This window comes from Rhamphochromis sp. 'chilingali', assembly GCF_963969265.1.
Source record: "Rhamphochromis sp. 'chilingali' genome assembly, chromosome: 3".
NCBI classification, from domain to species: Eukaryota; Metazoa; Chordata; class Actinopteri; order Cichliformes; family Cichlidae; genus Rhamphochromis; species Rhamphochromis sp. 'chilingali'.
In genome coordinates, this window is record NC_137931.1 from 36,278,184 (window position 1) to 36,297,139 (window position 18,956).

The following is an 18,956-nucleotide window of genomic DNA, read 5'->3' on the forward strand; positions in this document are numbered from 1 at the left end:
TATTTGATTCGTTGTTTTATTAGTTATTTAGGTAGTCTGTTGCATTTGTGTGCCTTTTTAAAAAGGTTATCAATCTCATTACTTAAGTTTACTGTTAATATAATCAGACAATGGACTCAGCCTGATCACCTCAGAGGGTCACAGCTCCATTTCAATGCAGTGGACTAAATGTCCTTGAGCAGCACAAACACTTCTCTAACCAGTCGGAGATGAATTTGCATTGCGTTTTTTCCTGCACTGCTGTGCCGGCACGCCACTTGCCTGTATATATTTGTGTTTGTTTAATTGATTTTATGAGAAAATTACATTTGAAAAAAGTGCCACATATATGTGGCACATATATATAGATATATATGTTTATATATCTATATCTATCTCTCTCTCTCTACATATATATATATATATATATACATATATAGATATATATATACAACAGTGAAAAAAACCCAAATCAAAGTAAAAATAAAGTTAGTTAAAAAACAGTAAAACTAAGACTGACATCGTAAAGTACACTTTAACTTTGAGGAATACAGCTACTTGAAGTCATAATACAAACGTGTGCTTGTGATCTTAAGCCCGACAGGTGTGTTTACCTGTCATTATGTGGATTATCAAGCGTAGATGGCGTTTCAGAAAAAAGGGCCCAAATGCAAATACAGGACTGGTCCTAGGAAAAAGGCGAGCCAGATGATAATACATAAATACCCATTGAGTCCAAGTAGTACCGAGTTAAATGTACATACGACTTGTTTAAAACACGTGTATGAGCTCAAACATTTAGTAAAACAAAACTGAGCAACCCACCTAATGCATGAACCAAAAAACAAAAAGCAATACAAAAACTGGACACATGGATGAACACAACACAATGATCCCTTAGTGACTGTTCCACAAGTATTTCGTCTTTCCTTTGAAGTTTGCAAGACAGCAGTTAAAAATTCTTTAAAGAAAAATGAGTTCAATTCTACATGACCAGTGATGTTGTAGACAAGCGAATAAGGACTTGCAATTATAAGAAATAAAAGCTTTAATAAGCATCTTTAGGAAGAAAAACAAAAACTATACTTTTAACACATTTTACCTTATTTTAAGGGTCAGGTAACCATGTAATTAAAATAGCATGATTTCATAATCATATAGTACACCAGTGCTATGGTAAAGTTCTGTGGGTGATCTGCTTTTGGTAGTAAACGGTAAGAGAGACGGATGTTTTAAACGGGGCTGAAAGATGGGTACCCTGTGACAGATTTTTCTGTTTCTGACAATGGAGCTCACTAAATCCTGTGCACGGGTATTGCAGCAGTGATGTAAGCACCACAGGCATAGATACACATATACAAATAGAAAACACAGGGGCAGAGAATAAACACCTAATACTTCTGAATGTAAGCAGGACAGCTTGAAGTAATTAACACACATGCATATGAGATACTTCAATTTAGGGTTTTAAATGGCAGTGACAGGTGATTATGCACTAAAATGTTTGGTCTTATGAGTATAACATTATATTGATTATAGTAATTTGATTTTCCAATATATAAGTAATTGTCAGTGGCATTTATATTAATCAGGCTGAACTTTAATCATACTTTAGATCAACCTGTTTTACTTATTGTTTCATTTGTGCTTTGGTTTGGGAAGTTGTTTCTTTACTGATCCTTTCCTCTCTTCTGTTATTAGACTTGAGATATGACTGCTCTATGTTGTTGCTGTTCACGCCAGTCAATTCTATAAGACATGCTGTGTAAGTAAATACGACAACAGTTTGGTCTGAATTTCTTAAAAGATTATATCTCACAAACTTAGTTTAGAGGGTCCACATTGTCTACACTGTATATAGTGAAGTCTGCAAGTTTTTGAACAGGGAAATTTGCTTCTGCAGATCATCACAATGAAAAATTATTGTCCATGTTTGCATATCCCTTTTTAAAAAACTTGTTTTCATGACATTATTGTGTGTCGGTGGTCAGGGCTATCCAGACTGACAAGTGGGACATTGAGTGTCACCTTTCCGGTGGGGAGGGAGCCTGAGATTGTCTAAATTGAGGTCTGTTCTATAGCAAATGCAGGAAAAAAAATTGTTAAGAAAGGAAATAAGTTGGTTTTCTAAAAAATATGATTGTTTGCTTGTGGACCACCAGGACAGATGAGTCCTCCGTCACAGATAGTATGGTCAGTGAGGATGGTCACCTGCACTTTTAAGGCCATTACATCTCTAATCCACATCCACTGCCACTGTACCTAAGGGTAGTTGGGACAATGTTAAAGACTTTCTTCTGCACTTGCATGTGGAACACCTAAATCCATGACAGTCATTCAGGCAGTAATACCAGGCCTGGAACCAAGCAATCCTTAAAATATTACAACATACCAAGCTTCTGTGTTTGAACGCAAAACAAATGTTTTGTTTGATCCAAAGACAATAAATACATTTATACTGATTATATAAGTAATGTAACTTGCAAAACAAAGTTGTGGAAAGCCTAAACTTGGATTCAGAATAACTAAATCTGAGACTTTTTTTCATTGTAATATTATTACAATGATGGCAATGTAATTGTTTGTTGTTCAGCAGAGTCCAGTATGTTTGCTGATATACTTTTTTGCATTTGAAAATAAAAGTTGGGCTGATTTTAATACCATTACAGGAAGTGTTGTTAATTATTATTTTTGAATCATACTTGCATACAGTATAACATTAGTATAAGCGTTGTACTAGACATTTCAAGGATAATAAAACTGTTTTTTAATCACATTAAGTTACCACAAATTGATTTTTAATTTAGTAGAACTTGAAATTTTAATCAGTGGGTAAACAATTAGTATGACACAGTCAGTCAAATTATTCTTGGTACTGTATACTTGCAATGAATAAGTTGTTCTAACATAGTTATCTTAAGTAAACATTACTAGTTCTGGGAACTAATTAGACTTTATAGTGTATTTGAAGCTGATGGTGTCTCTGGAGTCGCGGTGTAAGATCCTTCAGAGGCTTGCAGTTGTGCATAAACCTGCCATTCAGCCATCCCTAACCAATACCCACAAGCAGAAGCAGTTGCAGTGGGCCCAGAAATGCATCAAGATTAATTTTCAAACAGTCTTGTTCACTGATGAGTAGTGGATGGCAACCATGTCCCAACTTGAGTGCAACATCAGCAAGGAGGTGGGGGAGTCATGTTCTGGGCTGGAATCACAGGGAGAGAGCTGCTAGGCCCCTTTTGGGTCCTGGAAGGTGTAAAAATGGTCAATTATATAGAGTTTCTGACTGAACACTTTATTTATGGTACAAAAGGAAGTGTGCATTCTGTAGCAAAATTATCTTCATGCATGACAATGCACCATCTCATGCTGGAAAGAATACCTCGGTGCCATTGGCTGCTATGGGAGAAAAACTAATGCTGTGGCCCCCATCTTCCCCTGACCTTACCCTTATTAAGAACCTGTGGAGCATCCTCAAGAAAAAGATCTATGAGGCAGTTCACATCCAAACAGCAGTTGTGGGAGGCTATTCGGACATCTTACAAAGAAATTCAAGCATAAACTTTTTAAATATTCACAAATTCAATGGGTGCAAGAAATGTGAAGTTTATATCAAAGAAGGGGTCCTATATTAGCATGTAATTTGACCTGTTAAGATGTTTTTGATTTAAATAGCGTTTGGTTTCAGTAGGTATGGCCACCCTAATGCAGCAAATTCAAGAAATAACAGCTTTCAATTCTTTACAACCAATAAAATGTTTTTAAACTCTGTTGTGCATAATAATTTGGAACAGTGCATTTTGAGGTTTTTTTTTTCTTTTTTGCAAAAACGTAGATATCATTGGGAGGTTTGTATAATGCAATTTGAATTGTGCTCTAATGGCTGATGACTTGAAAATTATACAGACTGCCATTTGTATCAACTATATTATTTACATAATAATTTGGAACGCAGTGTGTTTTCAGGCTAAGATTTAAGACTTTTCAGCCATTAATATCCACGCATGCTCACAGATTTGACACATTTACAAATCTGGTTACACACAAATGGATTTCAACATGTACACATTTATTTCCACGCAGACCAAAATGCGCACACACATTGCTAAAACAAAACCATGTTAAACCACCTGTGGGTGGGTGCGACTATGATTTGAAACTGCACCTCAAGTACAAATGACTAAATGTAGCCTACTTGGTATTGAAAAACTCCCCAAGTGAACAATATTTCGGTGTTGAATTACCGTTTCAGTGTGTTTAAAGACTTTCCTTTAGAATCTAATATAAGAAACTTTGGAAGTTCAGCTGTATGTCGGATCTGGCTGGAATGCTGCTGTCAGCATAACATTTGCACAGCCCCTCCCTAATAATAAGACAATCCGTCGAGTCGTAGCTCGGTTTAAAGTTAAAGAGCACACGCTCACATTAAAAACGATACTTTTAACAATTTCTAAACATTAAAACTTTGCACAATCATATCTACTAACTCATTCTTGAATGATTCTCTTTGCCTCTACTTAAACATTTAGCCGATTTACAGGAACATAGAAAAAAGAAAAAAATTCATAAACAAAATTCTCACCTCAGGCTTCATTTTGGCAGTCGACTTAGTGAATATGAAATATGATGGCGTCTACTGTGTGCACAAATATAGGTGCACGGTCATTATAACGGAGGTACTATGTAGCCTACATTCTGTTTTCCTTCAAATGGTCAAAGCGTCTGCGTGAAAGAGCCTCCTTTCACAGGAAGTCATAGCCAACTTCAAATAAACAGCCTTTCTTGCAGCCTTTTTATTCTGTGACACACAGTTTACACCAACACCCATTGTAACCCCCCTATGGTCACAAAAGGTTAAAACACTCCGTGTGTGTGTGTGTGTGTGTGTGTGTGTGTGTGTGTGTGTGTGTGTGTGTGTGTGTGTGTGTGTGTGTGTGTGTACATGACTTCCTGCCACACAATATATGCTTACAGCTGTTTAGCCACAGCTCCTCTCCTCTTGGAACAACCATTTCCACATAAATACTTCAACACAACCTCTTTTATAAATGATGTAATGCTTCTGAAGGTAAGAGTATCCCTGCACAGGAAGTACAATATAATGAAAATAGTGAGTCCCACATTATTATTTTTAGATGCTCCCTTGAATTCGAGTTTGAAAATAAAGTTCAGTTTACATTTTTTTTTTTTTTTTGGGGTTTTTTGTTGTTTTGTTTTTCCTCCAGTTGAGCTCCAAGGCAAAGTTCAGTGAGAATGTGAAGCCTATTCCTCTGGCGAGTCATGATGATGGTACTTTGCCAAAATCATGTATACTCTCTGGCTGGGGACGAACAGACAAGAATAATAAATATATGTCTCCCACACTTATGGAAACTAGCATAACACTGATTGACAATAAGGAGTGCACCATGGAAAACTTCTACTGCTCTCAGGGAGACACTGCTCCAAGCGAGGTACGTACATCTTTATAAAATAAAGTGAACTGACTTCGTTCAGTTAACTCACTTTTGAAGCATCACTGCTTCACATGCTGAATATTTACTTCCAGGGAGATGCTGGTGGTCCATTGGTCTGTGAAGATGGAAAGGCATACGGTGTGATATCCAGTGCAGTTACTCCACACTCAGGTGGCCCAGACATCATTAGATTCACTAAAATTCCTGAATCCACTGAAACACAGCATCATGTTTGTATTAGACCTGCTGATTAGTCAGTTAATGTGGAAGTTGCAGAAATGAGAACAATCTAAGAAGTACCACGTCTTAATGCAAAATTAAGAAAAAATCTATAATCTAAACTAAAACATTGATTCTCAGGTTTACTAACAATTAAATTAATAATCTCTTGTTGCATTACTTTTTTGGATAGTTCTGGGGCTTTACAACTGATTTCATATCTGCAGACGTCTGAAATCTGAATTTTGTTCAGTGAATTTAATATTTTATGTCATTGATGTCATGGTCCCGGGCCATGTGGGCCCGGTATTCTCAGTTTTTGTATGTTTTGTATTTCATCCCCTAGTCATGCCTTGGTTCCTAGGTTCTTCTGTTAAGATGTTCCTTATTTGGTTACCTCCTGTGTGCCCCTGTGTAACTGTGAGCCCTCGTGTTTTATTCCATGTCTTCCTCAGCCCGTTATGTCTGTGTTTTCCCCGTGCTCTCTCTCCTCCTGTTTGAACCTCTGTACTTCCTGTTTGACTCTGCCTGTCTCCCGTCAGTGTTATGTTCACCCCGCCCTGTCTCGTTATGGTTATCTGTGTCAGCTGTGTTCCCCGTGTGTTCCCACTTTCCTCGTTAACCCTCTGTGTATTTCTGTCTGCGTCTCCCTCTGTTCGGCGTCGCGTTCTCCCTCATGCTGTGTGTGATTCCCCCTGTGTTTCCTGGTGAACTTTATGTTAGTTTTTCCCAGTTTAGTTTTCCTATTATCTTTTGTCAGCAATAAAGCTGCATTTTGAGTTTATCCCTTGAGTCCGTGAGTTTTTGCGATTGGGTCCTCATCCTGCCTGCCACACAGCGATCCATGACAATTATTGTTCCGTCTTCATATGTTTTAAAGAGATTCTTCAATCTAATGAGAAAATAAGATCCTCTAATGTTGTTTTATCTCATATTGTCTAAAAATAAACCTTTCGTACCTGTTTATACATTTCTCTGTTCAGCATTAATTAGAATCATTTGTATAATGACTTCTTTGTGACTGTTTGTATTTACTTTTTCAATTTAAATTGAACAGAGTCTAAAGAATAATGGAAAATGTTCACTTTTTTATAGCACACCATTAAAAAAAAGACTCAGCAATAAGCCACGGATAACTTTGCATTCTTACATTTGTACTGCTTGTATTACTACAGTAATACTGAAGTATTTCTATTTTTATCTTAATTTTTTTTACTTATTCAATGTATCATATTTGGCAGGTCAAGTGTACAGCACTTTGTCTTCAGCTGGGAGTTGTTCTGAAAGTGCGATATAAATAAATTCCTTGCTTCAGTCACGTACTTTGCACAATCTGACTCTGTCATTTCTGATCATCTCTGTTGCGACTCAGATTCACACACACACACACACACACACACACACACACACACACACACACACACACACACACACACACACACGGAGCCCCCAAAAATTTATAATAATCCAAAAGTAATAAAAATCGATGAAAAAGTCCATACAGGTTATGGAAATTCTGTACAGGCTGACAATTATGACTCCAGATGGACTAATGAGCACTTCTTTTTGTGCAAAGGCCCTAACCAATTCTGGACATCCAAACTAGGTCCACAATTTGGTCATCCAACCATGAGCCGACATAGACGTCATCTTTATTTCATCGCCTATTAAACTTCTAGCGTTGACATCATTAGGGCCTCCATGCACGGGCTATTTATAGTCCAAATATGGTCATTGTTCACGTCTTTTCAGAGTCAAACTCCAACTCATTATAGATGTTGATTTTATACTGCTTCTAGAGGCTCTGTAGTCCCGTGTTTCCAGAGGGTGGAGGACAGAAACAGTTATGTGTGAAGGTGTGCAGAGTGCTCAGCAGGCTAACACATAATAAATCAGGTTTGTTTATAAATATCTGTATTCATATATATCATATTGATAACAACAATGTTAATGTTAAAGGAAAATATTTAAATTAAGTGAATGTCTCTATTTAAAAACAAACAAAAAACTCATGATGTGATATTATAGTATATAGTATATCAGAAATCTGTTCACTATTTTTATTACAAATTATATCAGTAAGGAAGCTGACTAAATATTAACTGATAATTTATGGCAAAGGGGTGGGATTAAATAAGTGTTTACTTCTTCCCACTCCCTTTCAACATGTAAATTAATCAGAACGGGGTTTTTTGGGGGGTTTTTTGTATGTAATTTGTATAGTATTTTTTTCTCTCTTATTTTCTTTTCTAAATGTACTTGTATATTGTTCACATGTTGAAATAAATTACCAATCAATCAATCAATGTTTGTAAATAAACAAATGTATTAATCATGTACATTTCCTGCACCTGTCATAGATGTCCACATGACATCCAAAAATATTACTCAGTCCAAAGTTCAAGTTTTAAGACCAACAGACTCAAGACAGACATGATCTGCACGTCTACCCGACGTCCAGTGTTTAGTGGGAATGTAATATTTTTACAAATATCTACAGAAAACCTGGTTTTCTGTAAAACTGCTGTGATAAACAGTGGATCAGTGTAACAAAGGCTTCCTGGTGTTATGCTCTTCAGTGCAGGGATGTTTGCAGAGGTGCTTCACTGAAGCTGGCTCGAGTACACTAGTGACATGCAAGAGAAGATAAGGAACCACAAAGAGAAATTATATCAGATGTCAGAGGTCGAGGGTTTATCGTAGTCAGCAGCAGCTGGGTGCACTCTCATCAAAAGGTTCCCATGCTCTCTTCGTGGCAGTATAGCAAGTCAAAACTGTATCTGCTAAAAATGCTAAGTCTCATTGTTTTTTCTACATTGACATAAGCATTCTGAAATCAGCTGAGTTTGTTGCTTTTAGTAAAGATTTCAATATAATAACAACAAAATGATTAAAAGGCTTGTTCACTGTGTGACGTGGTTAACTGTCAATACGTTGGCTGAGCTGAGCACCATAAGTTATCTAAGTTATCTCTCTACACCACAGGAATGTTGAAGACATTGCTGTTTACTGCAGACACTGGGCGAGTTAACATGTACAGACATTCTGTACTTAAGAAAAAGTACAGATACTAGTGTTAAAAAATACTACAGTAAAAGTAGAAGTACTTTGTTCACGTAAAAGGGAAAAAGTACAGAGTCTGTGAAGGTTCTCAGTCATCCAGCTCATTGTAGTCTAAGGAGCTTGGAAAGAAAAGCGTCTGGACTTCTTTAAGTTGCTTGAAGACATTTCACCTCTCGTCCTCTCATCCGAGAAGCTTCCTCAGTTCTTCAGCTAGAACTGAAGAACTGAGGAAGCTTCTCAATGAGAGGTGAAATGTCTTCAAGCAACTTAAAGAAGTCCAGACGCTTTTCTTTCCAAGCTCCAGCATAGACGTTCTCGCTTTTCTCTTTTCTGACCTCTGCAAACTACATTGATCCTTGACACAGGTTTTCCCTTCTTTCTCCTGTCCTTTGCCTACTCTCTGCATTACTGCACGCTCTCTTCTCTGTTGGCCGTCAGCGGTAATGTCGACTCTCTCTCTCCTGTATTTGCAATTCTCAGTCTTATTGCTGTCTCTGCCTTATTGAAGATTTAAAATTCAAGAAGATTTCATTGTGATTTCTCAAAGTATCTACAGAAACACACAGGCTGAAACAAAATATTCTTGATTGATTATTGTATTCTGTAGTGTAATAATCAGTAAAAAAAATAAAATAAAAAAATAAAAAAAGAAGAATACAGTAATAAAAACCCTAAAATGAGTATAAATAACAATCAAACCGCAAATTGTCCGAGACACTCGGCAAACACAGGTGTAAACAATCACAGTCATTCAGCCAGCAGCAGTCCTCACAGTCACTGAGAGGGACACATTATTTCCATTAATTGTTATTATTAGATGTTCTGGCCTTTTGTGGGCTTGAAGCTTAATACAGGCTCTCCTTTTTTCTCCTGAGCTTTGTTTATAATCATCATCATCATCCTGAGTATTTAAGTCCTGAGTTTCCTCCAGTTCATCGTCTTTGTCATTTTTGATTCTGTTTGTCTGTTTCCAGTTCAGTTCGGTCCCGTCACGTGCATCAAGATCTTCCTGAATTTCTTTGTACTTGTTTATGAGGTGTGATTTACTCTCAGTTTGTTTTTACATGTAAACTGTTTTTCTGGTCGCTATAGAGAAAGGTGCTCATGACAGCACACGTTAGTTGGAATCCCGCAAGAGTCAAAATATTATCAAAATTAATTAAAGCTTGAATTTGTCAGATGGTGATGCTTTATTGAATCCTGGAATTTAAACTGAATTTAAATTCATTTTAACATTTTATTGTTTAAAATGAAATTTAATTTACCATAAAAACAATTTGGTGCAAACTCAATGGACTTAGGAGTGACGTTAATGAGTTCACAGGATCATATTTTTAGACATTTTTCATGTAAAATAGTAAGGCGATATTTACCTTCCTTAAGAATGTGGTTCAAAGCCACATCACTGAGCATGCGTATGCAAATAGCACAAATATATAGGAAACATTTCAGGGTGAAAATGATCAGAGATTATTATTTCTCTTCAGTATCTCAGCTGAACTCTCGACTGTAATCGCACCATGATTATTTACTATAAACTGACATTACTGACACTGGTACTGAGCTTTCATCAACAAGGTAAAGATCTTTACATATTTTACGCACACATTTGATTTTGTATGTATATACTTTATTTCACTTTTGTCTCAGGCCATGCGATCATTGGAGGTCACGAGGCTGTGCCTCACAGCAGACCTTACATGGTGCTTTTGCAGATGAACAGCGCAGGTGGTCAAAGAGCCCACTGTGCTGGCTTCCTTCTCAATGAGGATTTTGTGATGACTGCTGCACACTGCCAAGCCGAGTGAGTTTAAGTAACTTCATATTTTTGTATGATGTTTTTTTAGACTGATGCACTGAAAGTTTAAATACATGAATAAATAGTCTCTGTAGGTGCAGGAGTTCTACATTCTCACAGAAACACTAATCATTGTATTCTTAGATGATTTTTTTGGCATAATTTTGTGTCATTTCAGGTCTTACACTGCCTTACTAGGAGTTCACAATGTGAATAGTAATAGCGAAATACAGCGCATATCTGCGGAACAACCATTTCCACATAAAAACTTCAACCAAACCTCTTTAAAAAATGATGTAATGCTTCTGAAGGTAAGAGTATCCCTGCACAGAAAGTACAATATAATGAAAATATTGAGTCCCACATTATTATTTTTAAATGCTCCCTTGAATTCGAGTTTGAAAAAAAAAGTTCAGTTTACATTTTTAATTTTATTTTATTTGTTTGTTTTTTCCTCCAGTTGAGCTCCAAGGCAAAGTTCAGTGAGAATGTGAAGCCTATTCCTCTGGCGAGTCATGATGATGGTACTTTGCCAAAATCATGTATACTCTCTGGCTGGGGACGAACAGACAGGAATAATAAATATTTGTCTCCCACACTCATGGAAACTAGCATAACACTGGTTGACAATAAGGAGTGCACCATGGAAAACTTCTACTGCTCTCAGGGAGACACTGGTCCAAGTGTGGTATGTACATCTTTATAAAATAAAGTGAACTGACTTCGTTCAGTTAACTCACTTTTGAAGCATCACTGCTTCACATGCTGAATATTTACTTCCAGGGAGATGCTGGTGGTCCATTGGTCTGTGAAGATGGAAAGGCATACGGTGTGATATCCAGTGCAGTTACTCCACACTCAGGTGGCCCAGACATCATTAGATTCACTAAAATTCCTGAATCCACTGAAACACAGCATCATGTTTGTATTAGACCTGCTGATTAGTCAGTTAATGTGGAAGTTGCAGAAATGAGAACAATCTAAGAAGTACCACGTCTTAATGCAAAATTAAGAAAAAATCTATAATCTAAAATAAAGCATTGATTCTCAGGTTTACTAACAATTAAATTAATAATCTCTTGCTGCATTACTTTTTTGGATAGTTCTGGGGCTTTACAACTGATTTCATATCTGCAGACGTCTGAAATCTGAATTTTGTTCAGTGAATTTAATATTTTATGTCATTATTGTTCCGTCTTCATATGTTTTAAAGAGATTCTTCAATCTAATGAGAAAATAAGATCCTCTAATGTTGTTTTATCTCATATTGTCTAAAAATAAAACTTTCGTACCTGTTTATACATTTCTCTGTTCAGCATTAATTAGAATCATTTGTATAATGACTTCTTTGTGACTGTTTGTATTTACTTTTTCAATTTAAATTGAACAGAGTCTAAAGAATAATGGAAAATGTTCACTTTTTTATAGCACACCATTAAAAAAAAAGACTCAGCAATAAGCCACGGATAACTTTGCATTCTTACATTTGTACTGCTTGTATTACTACAGTAATACTGAAGTATTTCTATTTTTGTATTAATTTTTTTTACTTATTCAATGTATCATATTTGGCAGGTCAAGTGTACAGCACTTTGTCTTCAGCTGGGAGTTGCTCTGAAAGTGCGATATAAATAAATTCCTTGCTTCAGTCACGTACTTTGCACAATCTGACTCTGTCATTTCTGATCATCTCTGTTGCGACTCAGATTCACACACACACACACACACACACACACACACACACACACACACACACACACACACACACACACACACACACACACACACACACACACACACACAGAGCCCCCAAAAATTTATAATAATCCAAAAGTAATACAAATCGATGAAAAAGTCCATACAGGTTATGGAAATTCTGTACAGGCTGACAATTATGACTCCAGATGGACTAATGAGCACTTCTTTTTGTGCTCAGACAAAGGCCCTAACCAATTCTGGACATCCAACCATGAGCCGACATAGACGTCAATATGACATCTTTATTTCATCGCCTATTAAACTTCTAGTGTTGACATCATTAGGGCCTCCATGCACGGGCTATTTATAGTCCAAATATGGTCATTGTTCACGTCTTTTCAGAGTCAAACTCCAACTCATTATAGATGTTGATTTTATACTGCTTCTAGAGGCTCTGTAGTCCTGTGTTTCCAGAGGGTGGAGGACAGAAACAGTTATGTGTGGAGGTGTGCAGAGTGCTCAGCAGGCTAACACATAATAAATCAGGTTTGTTTATAAATATCTGTATTCATATATATCATATTGATAACAACAAGCTTAATATTTGTAAATAAACAAATGTATTAATTATGTACATTTCCTGCACCTGTCATAGATGTCCACATGACGTCCAAAAATATTACCCAGTCCAAATTTCAAGTTTTAAGACCAACAGACTCAAGACAGACATGATCTGCACGTCTACCCGATGTCCAGTGTTTAGTGGGAATGTAATATTTTTACAAATATCTACAGAAGACATGGTTTTCTGTAAAACTGCTGTGATAAACAGTGGATCAGTGTAACAAAGGCTTCCTGGTGTTATGCTCTTCAGTGCAGGGATGTTTGCAGAGGTGCTTCACTGAAGCTGGCTCGAGTACACTACAGGGAGTGCAGAATTATTAGGCAAATGAGTATTTTGTCCACATCATCCTCTTCATGCATCTTGTCTTACTCCAAGCTGTATAGGCTCAAAAGCCTACTACCAATTAAGCATATTAGGGGATGTGCATCTCTGTAATGAGAAGGGGTGTGGTCTAATGACATCAACACCCTATATCAGGTGTGCATAATTATTAGGCAACTTCCTTTCCTTTGGCAAAATGGGTCAAAAGAAGGACTTGACAGGCTCAGAAAAGTCAAAAATAGTGAGATATCTTGCAGAGGGATGCAGCAGTCTCAAAATTGCAAAGCTTCTGAAGCGTGATCATCGAACAATCAAGCGTTTCATTCAAAATAGTCAACAGGGTCGCAAGAAGCATGTGGAAAAACCAAGGCGCCAAATAACTGCCCATGAACTGAGAAAAGTCAAGCGTGCAGCTGCCAAGATGCCACTTGCCACCAGTTTGGCCATATTTCAGAGCTGCAACATCACTGGAGTGCCCAAAAGCACAAGGTGTGCAATACTCAGAGACATGGCCAAGGTAAGAAAGGCTGAAAGACGACCACCACTGAACAAGACACACAAGCTGAAACGTCAAGACTGGGCCAAGAAATATCTCAAGACTGATTTTTCTAAGGTTTTATGGACTGATGAAATGAGAGTGAGTCTTGATGGGCCAGATGGATGGGCCCGTGGCTGGATTGGTAAAGGGCAGAGAGCTCCAGTCCGACTCAGACGCCAGCAAGGTGGAGGTGGAGTACTGGTTTGGGCTGGTATCATCAAAGATGAGCTTGTGGGGCCTTTTCGGGTTGAGGATGGAGTCAAGCTCAACTCCCAGTCCTACTGCCAGTTTCTGGAAGACACCTTCTTCAAGCAGTGGTACAGGAAGAAGTCTGCATCCTTCAAGAAAAACATGATTTTCATGCAGGACAATGCTCCATCACACGCGTCCAAGTACTCCACAGCGTGGCTGGCAAGAAAGGGTATAAAAGAAGAAAAACTAATGACATGGCCTCCTTGTTCACCTGATCTGAACCCCATTGAGAACCTGTGGTCCATCATCAAATGTGAGATTTACAAGGAGGGAAAACAGTACACCTCTCTGAACAGTGTCTGGGAGGCTGTGGTTGCTGCTGCACGCAATGTTGATGGTGAACAGATCAAAACACTGACAGAATCCATGGATGGCAGGCTTTTGAGTGTCCTTGCAAAGAAAGGTGGCTATATTGGTCGCTGATTTGTTTTTGTTTTGTTTTTGAATGTCAGAAATGTATATTTGTGAATGTGGAGATGTTATATTGGTTTCACTGGTAAAAATAAATAATTGAAATGGGTATATATTTGTTTTTTGTTAAGTTGCCTAATAATTATGCACAGTAATAGTCACCTACACACACAGATATCCCCCTAAAATAGCTAAAACTAAAAACAAACTAAAAACTACTTCCAAAAACATTCAGCTTTGATATTAATGAGTTTTTTGGATTCATTGACAACATGGTTGTTGTTCAATAATAAAGTTATTCCTCAAAAATACAACTTGCCTAATAATTCTGCACTCCCTGTAGTGACATGCAAGAGAAGATAAGGAACCACAAAGAGAAATTATATCAGAGGTCGAGGGTTTATCGTAGTCAGCAGCAGCTGGGTGCACTCTAATCAAAAGGTTCCCATGCTCTCTTCGTGGCAGTATAGCAAGTCAAAACTGTATCTGCTAAAAATGCTAAGTCTCATTGTTTTTTCTACATTGACATAAGCATTCTGAAATCAGCTGAGTTTGTTGCTTTTAGTAAAGATTTCAATATAATAACAACAAAATGATTAAAAGGCTTGTTCACTGTGTGACGTGGTTAACTGTCAATACGTTGGCTGAGCTGAGCACCATAAGTTATCTAAGTTATCTCTCTACACCACAGGAATGTTGAAGACAGACACTGGGCGAGTTAACATGTACAGACATTCTGTACTTAAGAAAAAGTACAGATACTAGTGTTAAAAAATACTACAGTAAAAGTAGAAGTACTTATTATACTTTATTTAAGTAAAAGTGAAAAAGTAAAGGCATAGAGGTTCTCGCTTTTTTCTTTTCTGACCTCTGCAAACTACATTGATCCTTGACACAGGTTTTCCCTTCTTTCTCCTGTCCTTTGCCTACTCTCTGCATTACTGCACGCTCTCTTCTCTGTTGGCCGTCAGCGGTAATGTCGACTCTCTCTCTCCTGTATTTGCAATTCTCAGTCTTATTGCTGTCTCTGCCTTATTGAAGATTTAAAATTCAAGAAGATTTCATTGTGATTTCTCAAAGTATCTACAGAAACACACAGGCTGAAACAAAATATTCTTGATTGATTATTGTATTCTGTAGTGTAATAATCAGTAAAAAAAATAAAAATAAAAAATAAAAAAAGAAGAATACAGTAATAAAAACCCTAAAATGAGTATAAATAACAATCAAACCGCAAATTGTCCGAGACACTCGGCAAACACAGGTGTAAACAATCACAGTCATTCAGCCAGCAGCAGTCCTCACAGTCACTGAGAGGGACACATTATTTCCATTAATTGTTATTATTAGATGTTCTGGCCTTTTGTGGGCTTGAAGCTTAATACAGGCTCTCCTTTTTTCTCCTGACCTTTGTTTATAATCATCATCATCATCCTGAGTATTTAAGTCCTGAGTTTCCTCCAGTTCATCGTCTTTGTCATTTTTGATTCTGTTTGTCTGTTTCCAGTTCAGTTCGGTCCTGTCACGTGCATCAAGATCTTCCTGAATTTCTTTGTACTTGTTTATGAGGTGTGATTTACTCTCTTTGTTTTTACATGTAAACTGTTTTTCTGGTCGCTATAGAGAAAGGTGCTCATGACAGCACACATTAGTTGGAATCCCGCAAGAGTCAAAATATTATCAAAATTAATTAAAGCTTTAATTTGTCAGATGGTGATGCTTTATTGAATCCTGGAATTTAAACGGAATTTAAATTCATTTTAACATTTTATTGTTTAAAATGAAATTTAATTTACCATAAAAACAATTTGGTGCAAACTCAATGGACTTAGGAGTGACGTTAATGAGTTCACAGGATCATATTTTTAGACATTTTTCATGTAAAATAGTAAGGCGATATTTACCTTCCTTAAGAATGTGGTTCAAAGCCACATCACTGAGCATGCGTATGCAAATAGCACAAATATATAGGAAACATTTCAGGGTGAAAATGATCAGAGATTATTATTTCTCTTCAGTATCTCAGCTGAACTCTCGACTGTGATCGCACCATGATTATTTACTATAAACTGACATTACTGACACTGGTACTGAGCTTTCATCAACAAGGTAAAGATCTTTACATATTTTACGCACACATTTGATTTTGTATGTATATACTTTATTTCACTTTTGTCTCAGGCCATGCGATCATTGGAGGTCACGAGGCTGTGCCTCACAGCAGACCTTACATGGTGCTTTTGCAGATGAACAGCGCTGCTGGTCATATAGGACACTGTGCTGGCTTCCTTCTCAATGAGGATTTTGTGATGACTGCTACACACTGCCAAGCCGAGTGAGTTTAACACACTGTTATGTTTTTTGTTTTTTTTTACCTGTTTAGTGTTTAGGGGCCTCCTGTGGAATCTGTAATCTCAAGATTAAAGTCAAGTCACATATTGAGAGGAGGAAATCTGTTTTTATGCAGCTTCATGGTTATTAGATAAAATGACCCAAAAATATTTTATCTTGTGAACACAAGACCAAAAACTCATTATTTTTATCAAACAAATAATACACTTTTTTTTTTTTTTTTTTAGGTCCTACAAAGTTTTTCTGGGACTTCATAATTATCATGATCAGAATGGTGTACAGCATGTTAATGTGCCTGGGAGAAATGCATTTCCAATGAAAGGCTACGATCCAGTTAATATTAAAAATGATATGATGCTTCTTAAGGTATGTATATATATAACAAATATGATTGTACTTTTGAAGTTCACCATATTGCTCTAATTTAGTCTTTTTTTCCAGAATCTCCAAATTTTTTTCTCTTTTTTTTTGGCTGTTGCTCTGTTCATTCAAGTTGTACTGAAATCCTGTACATACTGATTTTTATTTTACTTTTTTCCCTCTTCGATTTACTGAAATTGAGCCCAACTGAATACAGCACTAAAACAGACTGTAGTTAACAGTGCTAATATCTTTTAAAGGGTTTTCTCTCTCTCTTCCTTAAGTTGAGCACCAAGGCAAAGTTGAACGACAAAGTGAAACCCATCGCTCTTGCTGACCGTGATGATGGATCTCTGCCAAAAGCATGTGTCATTTCTGGTTGGGGAAGCACAGAAAACAGCAAATATATGTCTGTCAAACTCCTGGAAGTAAATGTGACCCTGACTGACAATGAGCTGTGTGCTAACACAAACATGTACTGCTCTGAGGGTGAGAGAGAACCTGGTCAGGTAAGTGTATTTTTGTACACTAACATCGAGAAAAAAACTTTGGTCAACAACGGAAATTCTCTTCCAAAGCAATCACTAAATACTGTGTAAATACTGAATACTTCCAGGGAGACGCTGGTGGTCCATTAGTCTGTGAAGATGGAAAGGCATATGGGGTGATATCCGCCGGCATACCAAACCCAGATGGCTCAACAATTCAGGGTTATACTAAGATACCTGACCACAGAGACTCCATCAAAGAACATAAGGGAAAGTTACATTCTCCGACAACCGATACAGTAACCATCATTCCTGTTTCTAAGGAACATCATATTTGTGTTAGAGATGCTGATTAGTCTAATAATACATGGTAATTAACAGAAATTAAATCAGCTGTTCTGATGAACAGAACATTTGATAGTTTGTCAGATATGTGATTTTCCACAGATTACAGCAAAGGGAATATTTTTGGGTTTTAGACGGCTGGAGAACATTACAGAGGCTTTGGTTCCGAGCATTTTTTTGTCATTGTTTATTAAGTTAAACACAAAACAAAGCTCAACTGATCAGGAAACTAACTGTCAACAATGAAAATAGTAATCGCTGGAATCCTTCAATCTTCAAACAACATGAGGTGCATTTAAAAATCAACATGGACTCAACTGTGGTCATCAAATTGTGTAATGTATGTGTCCTTTTACTTAAAAAGAAAAAAACAGCTCAAACAGCGAGAGAAACCTTCCGGTGATAAACTGCAGATTCACATCAGACAGAGGAAATGGTGACAGTAATCTGCACTTCCTGATTATTACAAAAATAATGAGAGACGCAAGAACATTTCCACATGTGTGACTAAACCAGATACACGAAACTGAGAAACAAACTGGACTTTAAATGATTCATTTACTGAAAAGGGTAATTAAATAATTATAATGGGTAAAAACTTGGATTAAAAATCTCCAAAATTAGAGGCTTATGTGGCCATAGAAAGGCGATGCATAAAATAATAGAAAGCACATGAATGAGTACAGAAAACCCTTTCACTCGGTAGTTGGTGTAGATTTACAACAAAAATATGTTTTACCACATGTGCATTAAAATTTAATGTCATAACATTTATCTTTTCACTTAAACAGTGGTTGTCCTGCAATAGTTGAACAAACAGTAACGGCATTTCTCTGCAACTTAAACCTCTATAAGACAAACACATTAGTGTCTTTATTGAAAAGAATTTTTACATTTAAATTTAAAATTAATTGACAAGACAAATATATTCAGAAATTTAAATCAATGTATAAAGGTATGGTTTTCATGCAGTCCAATGTAATAAATTCTCATGGTTATACAACATTTGGAAGCAGCTGCACAATTACATGACTGAGCTATAAATATGTGA

The 18,956-nt window shown here is 36.8% G+C and overlaps 2 protein-coding genes across 2 annotated transcripts; both read left to right on the top strand.

The window, feature by feature from the left end:
- Positions 1–10,336: 10,336 nt before the first annotated feature.
- LOC308393716 (granzyme G-like) lies at positions 10,337–11,460 on the top strand (the record flags this gene model as incomplete). The annotated part of the gene is made up of 4 exons (XM_080877673.1): positions 10,337–10,521; positions 10,694–10,826; positions 10,976–11,203; positions 11,299–11,460. 4 exons carry the CDS (start codon positions 10,337–10,339, stop codon positions 11,458–11,460), a joined length of 708 nt encoding a protein of 235 aa, XP_080733799.1.
- Positions 11,461–16,411: 4,951 nt separating this feature from the next.
- LOC308394650 (granzyme B-like) lies at positions 16,412–18,325 on the top strand (the record flags this gene model as incomplete). The annotated part of the gene is made up of 5 exons (XM_080879055.1): positions 16,412–16,469; positions 16,542–16,695; positions 16,940–17,078; positions 17,357–17,581; positions 17,689–18,325. 5 exons carry the CDS (start codon positions 16,412–16,414, stop codon positions 17,914–17,916), a joined length of 804 nt encoding a protein of 267 aa, XP_080735181.1. The 3' UTR covers positions 17,917–18,325.
- Between the last annotated feature and the right edge of the window lie 631 nt (positions 18,326–18,956).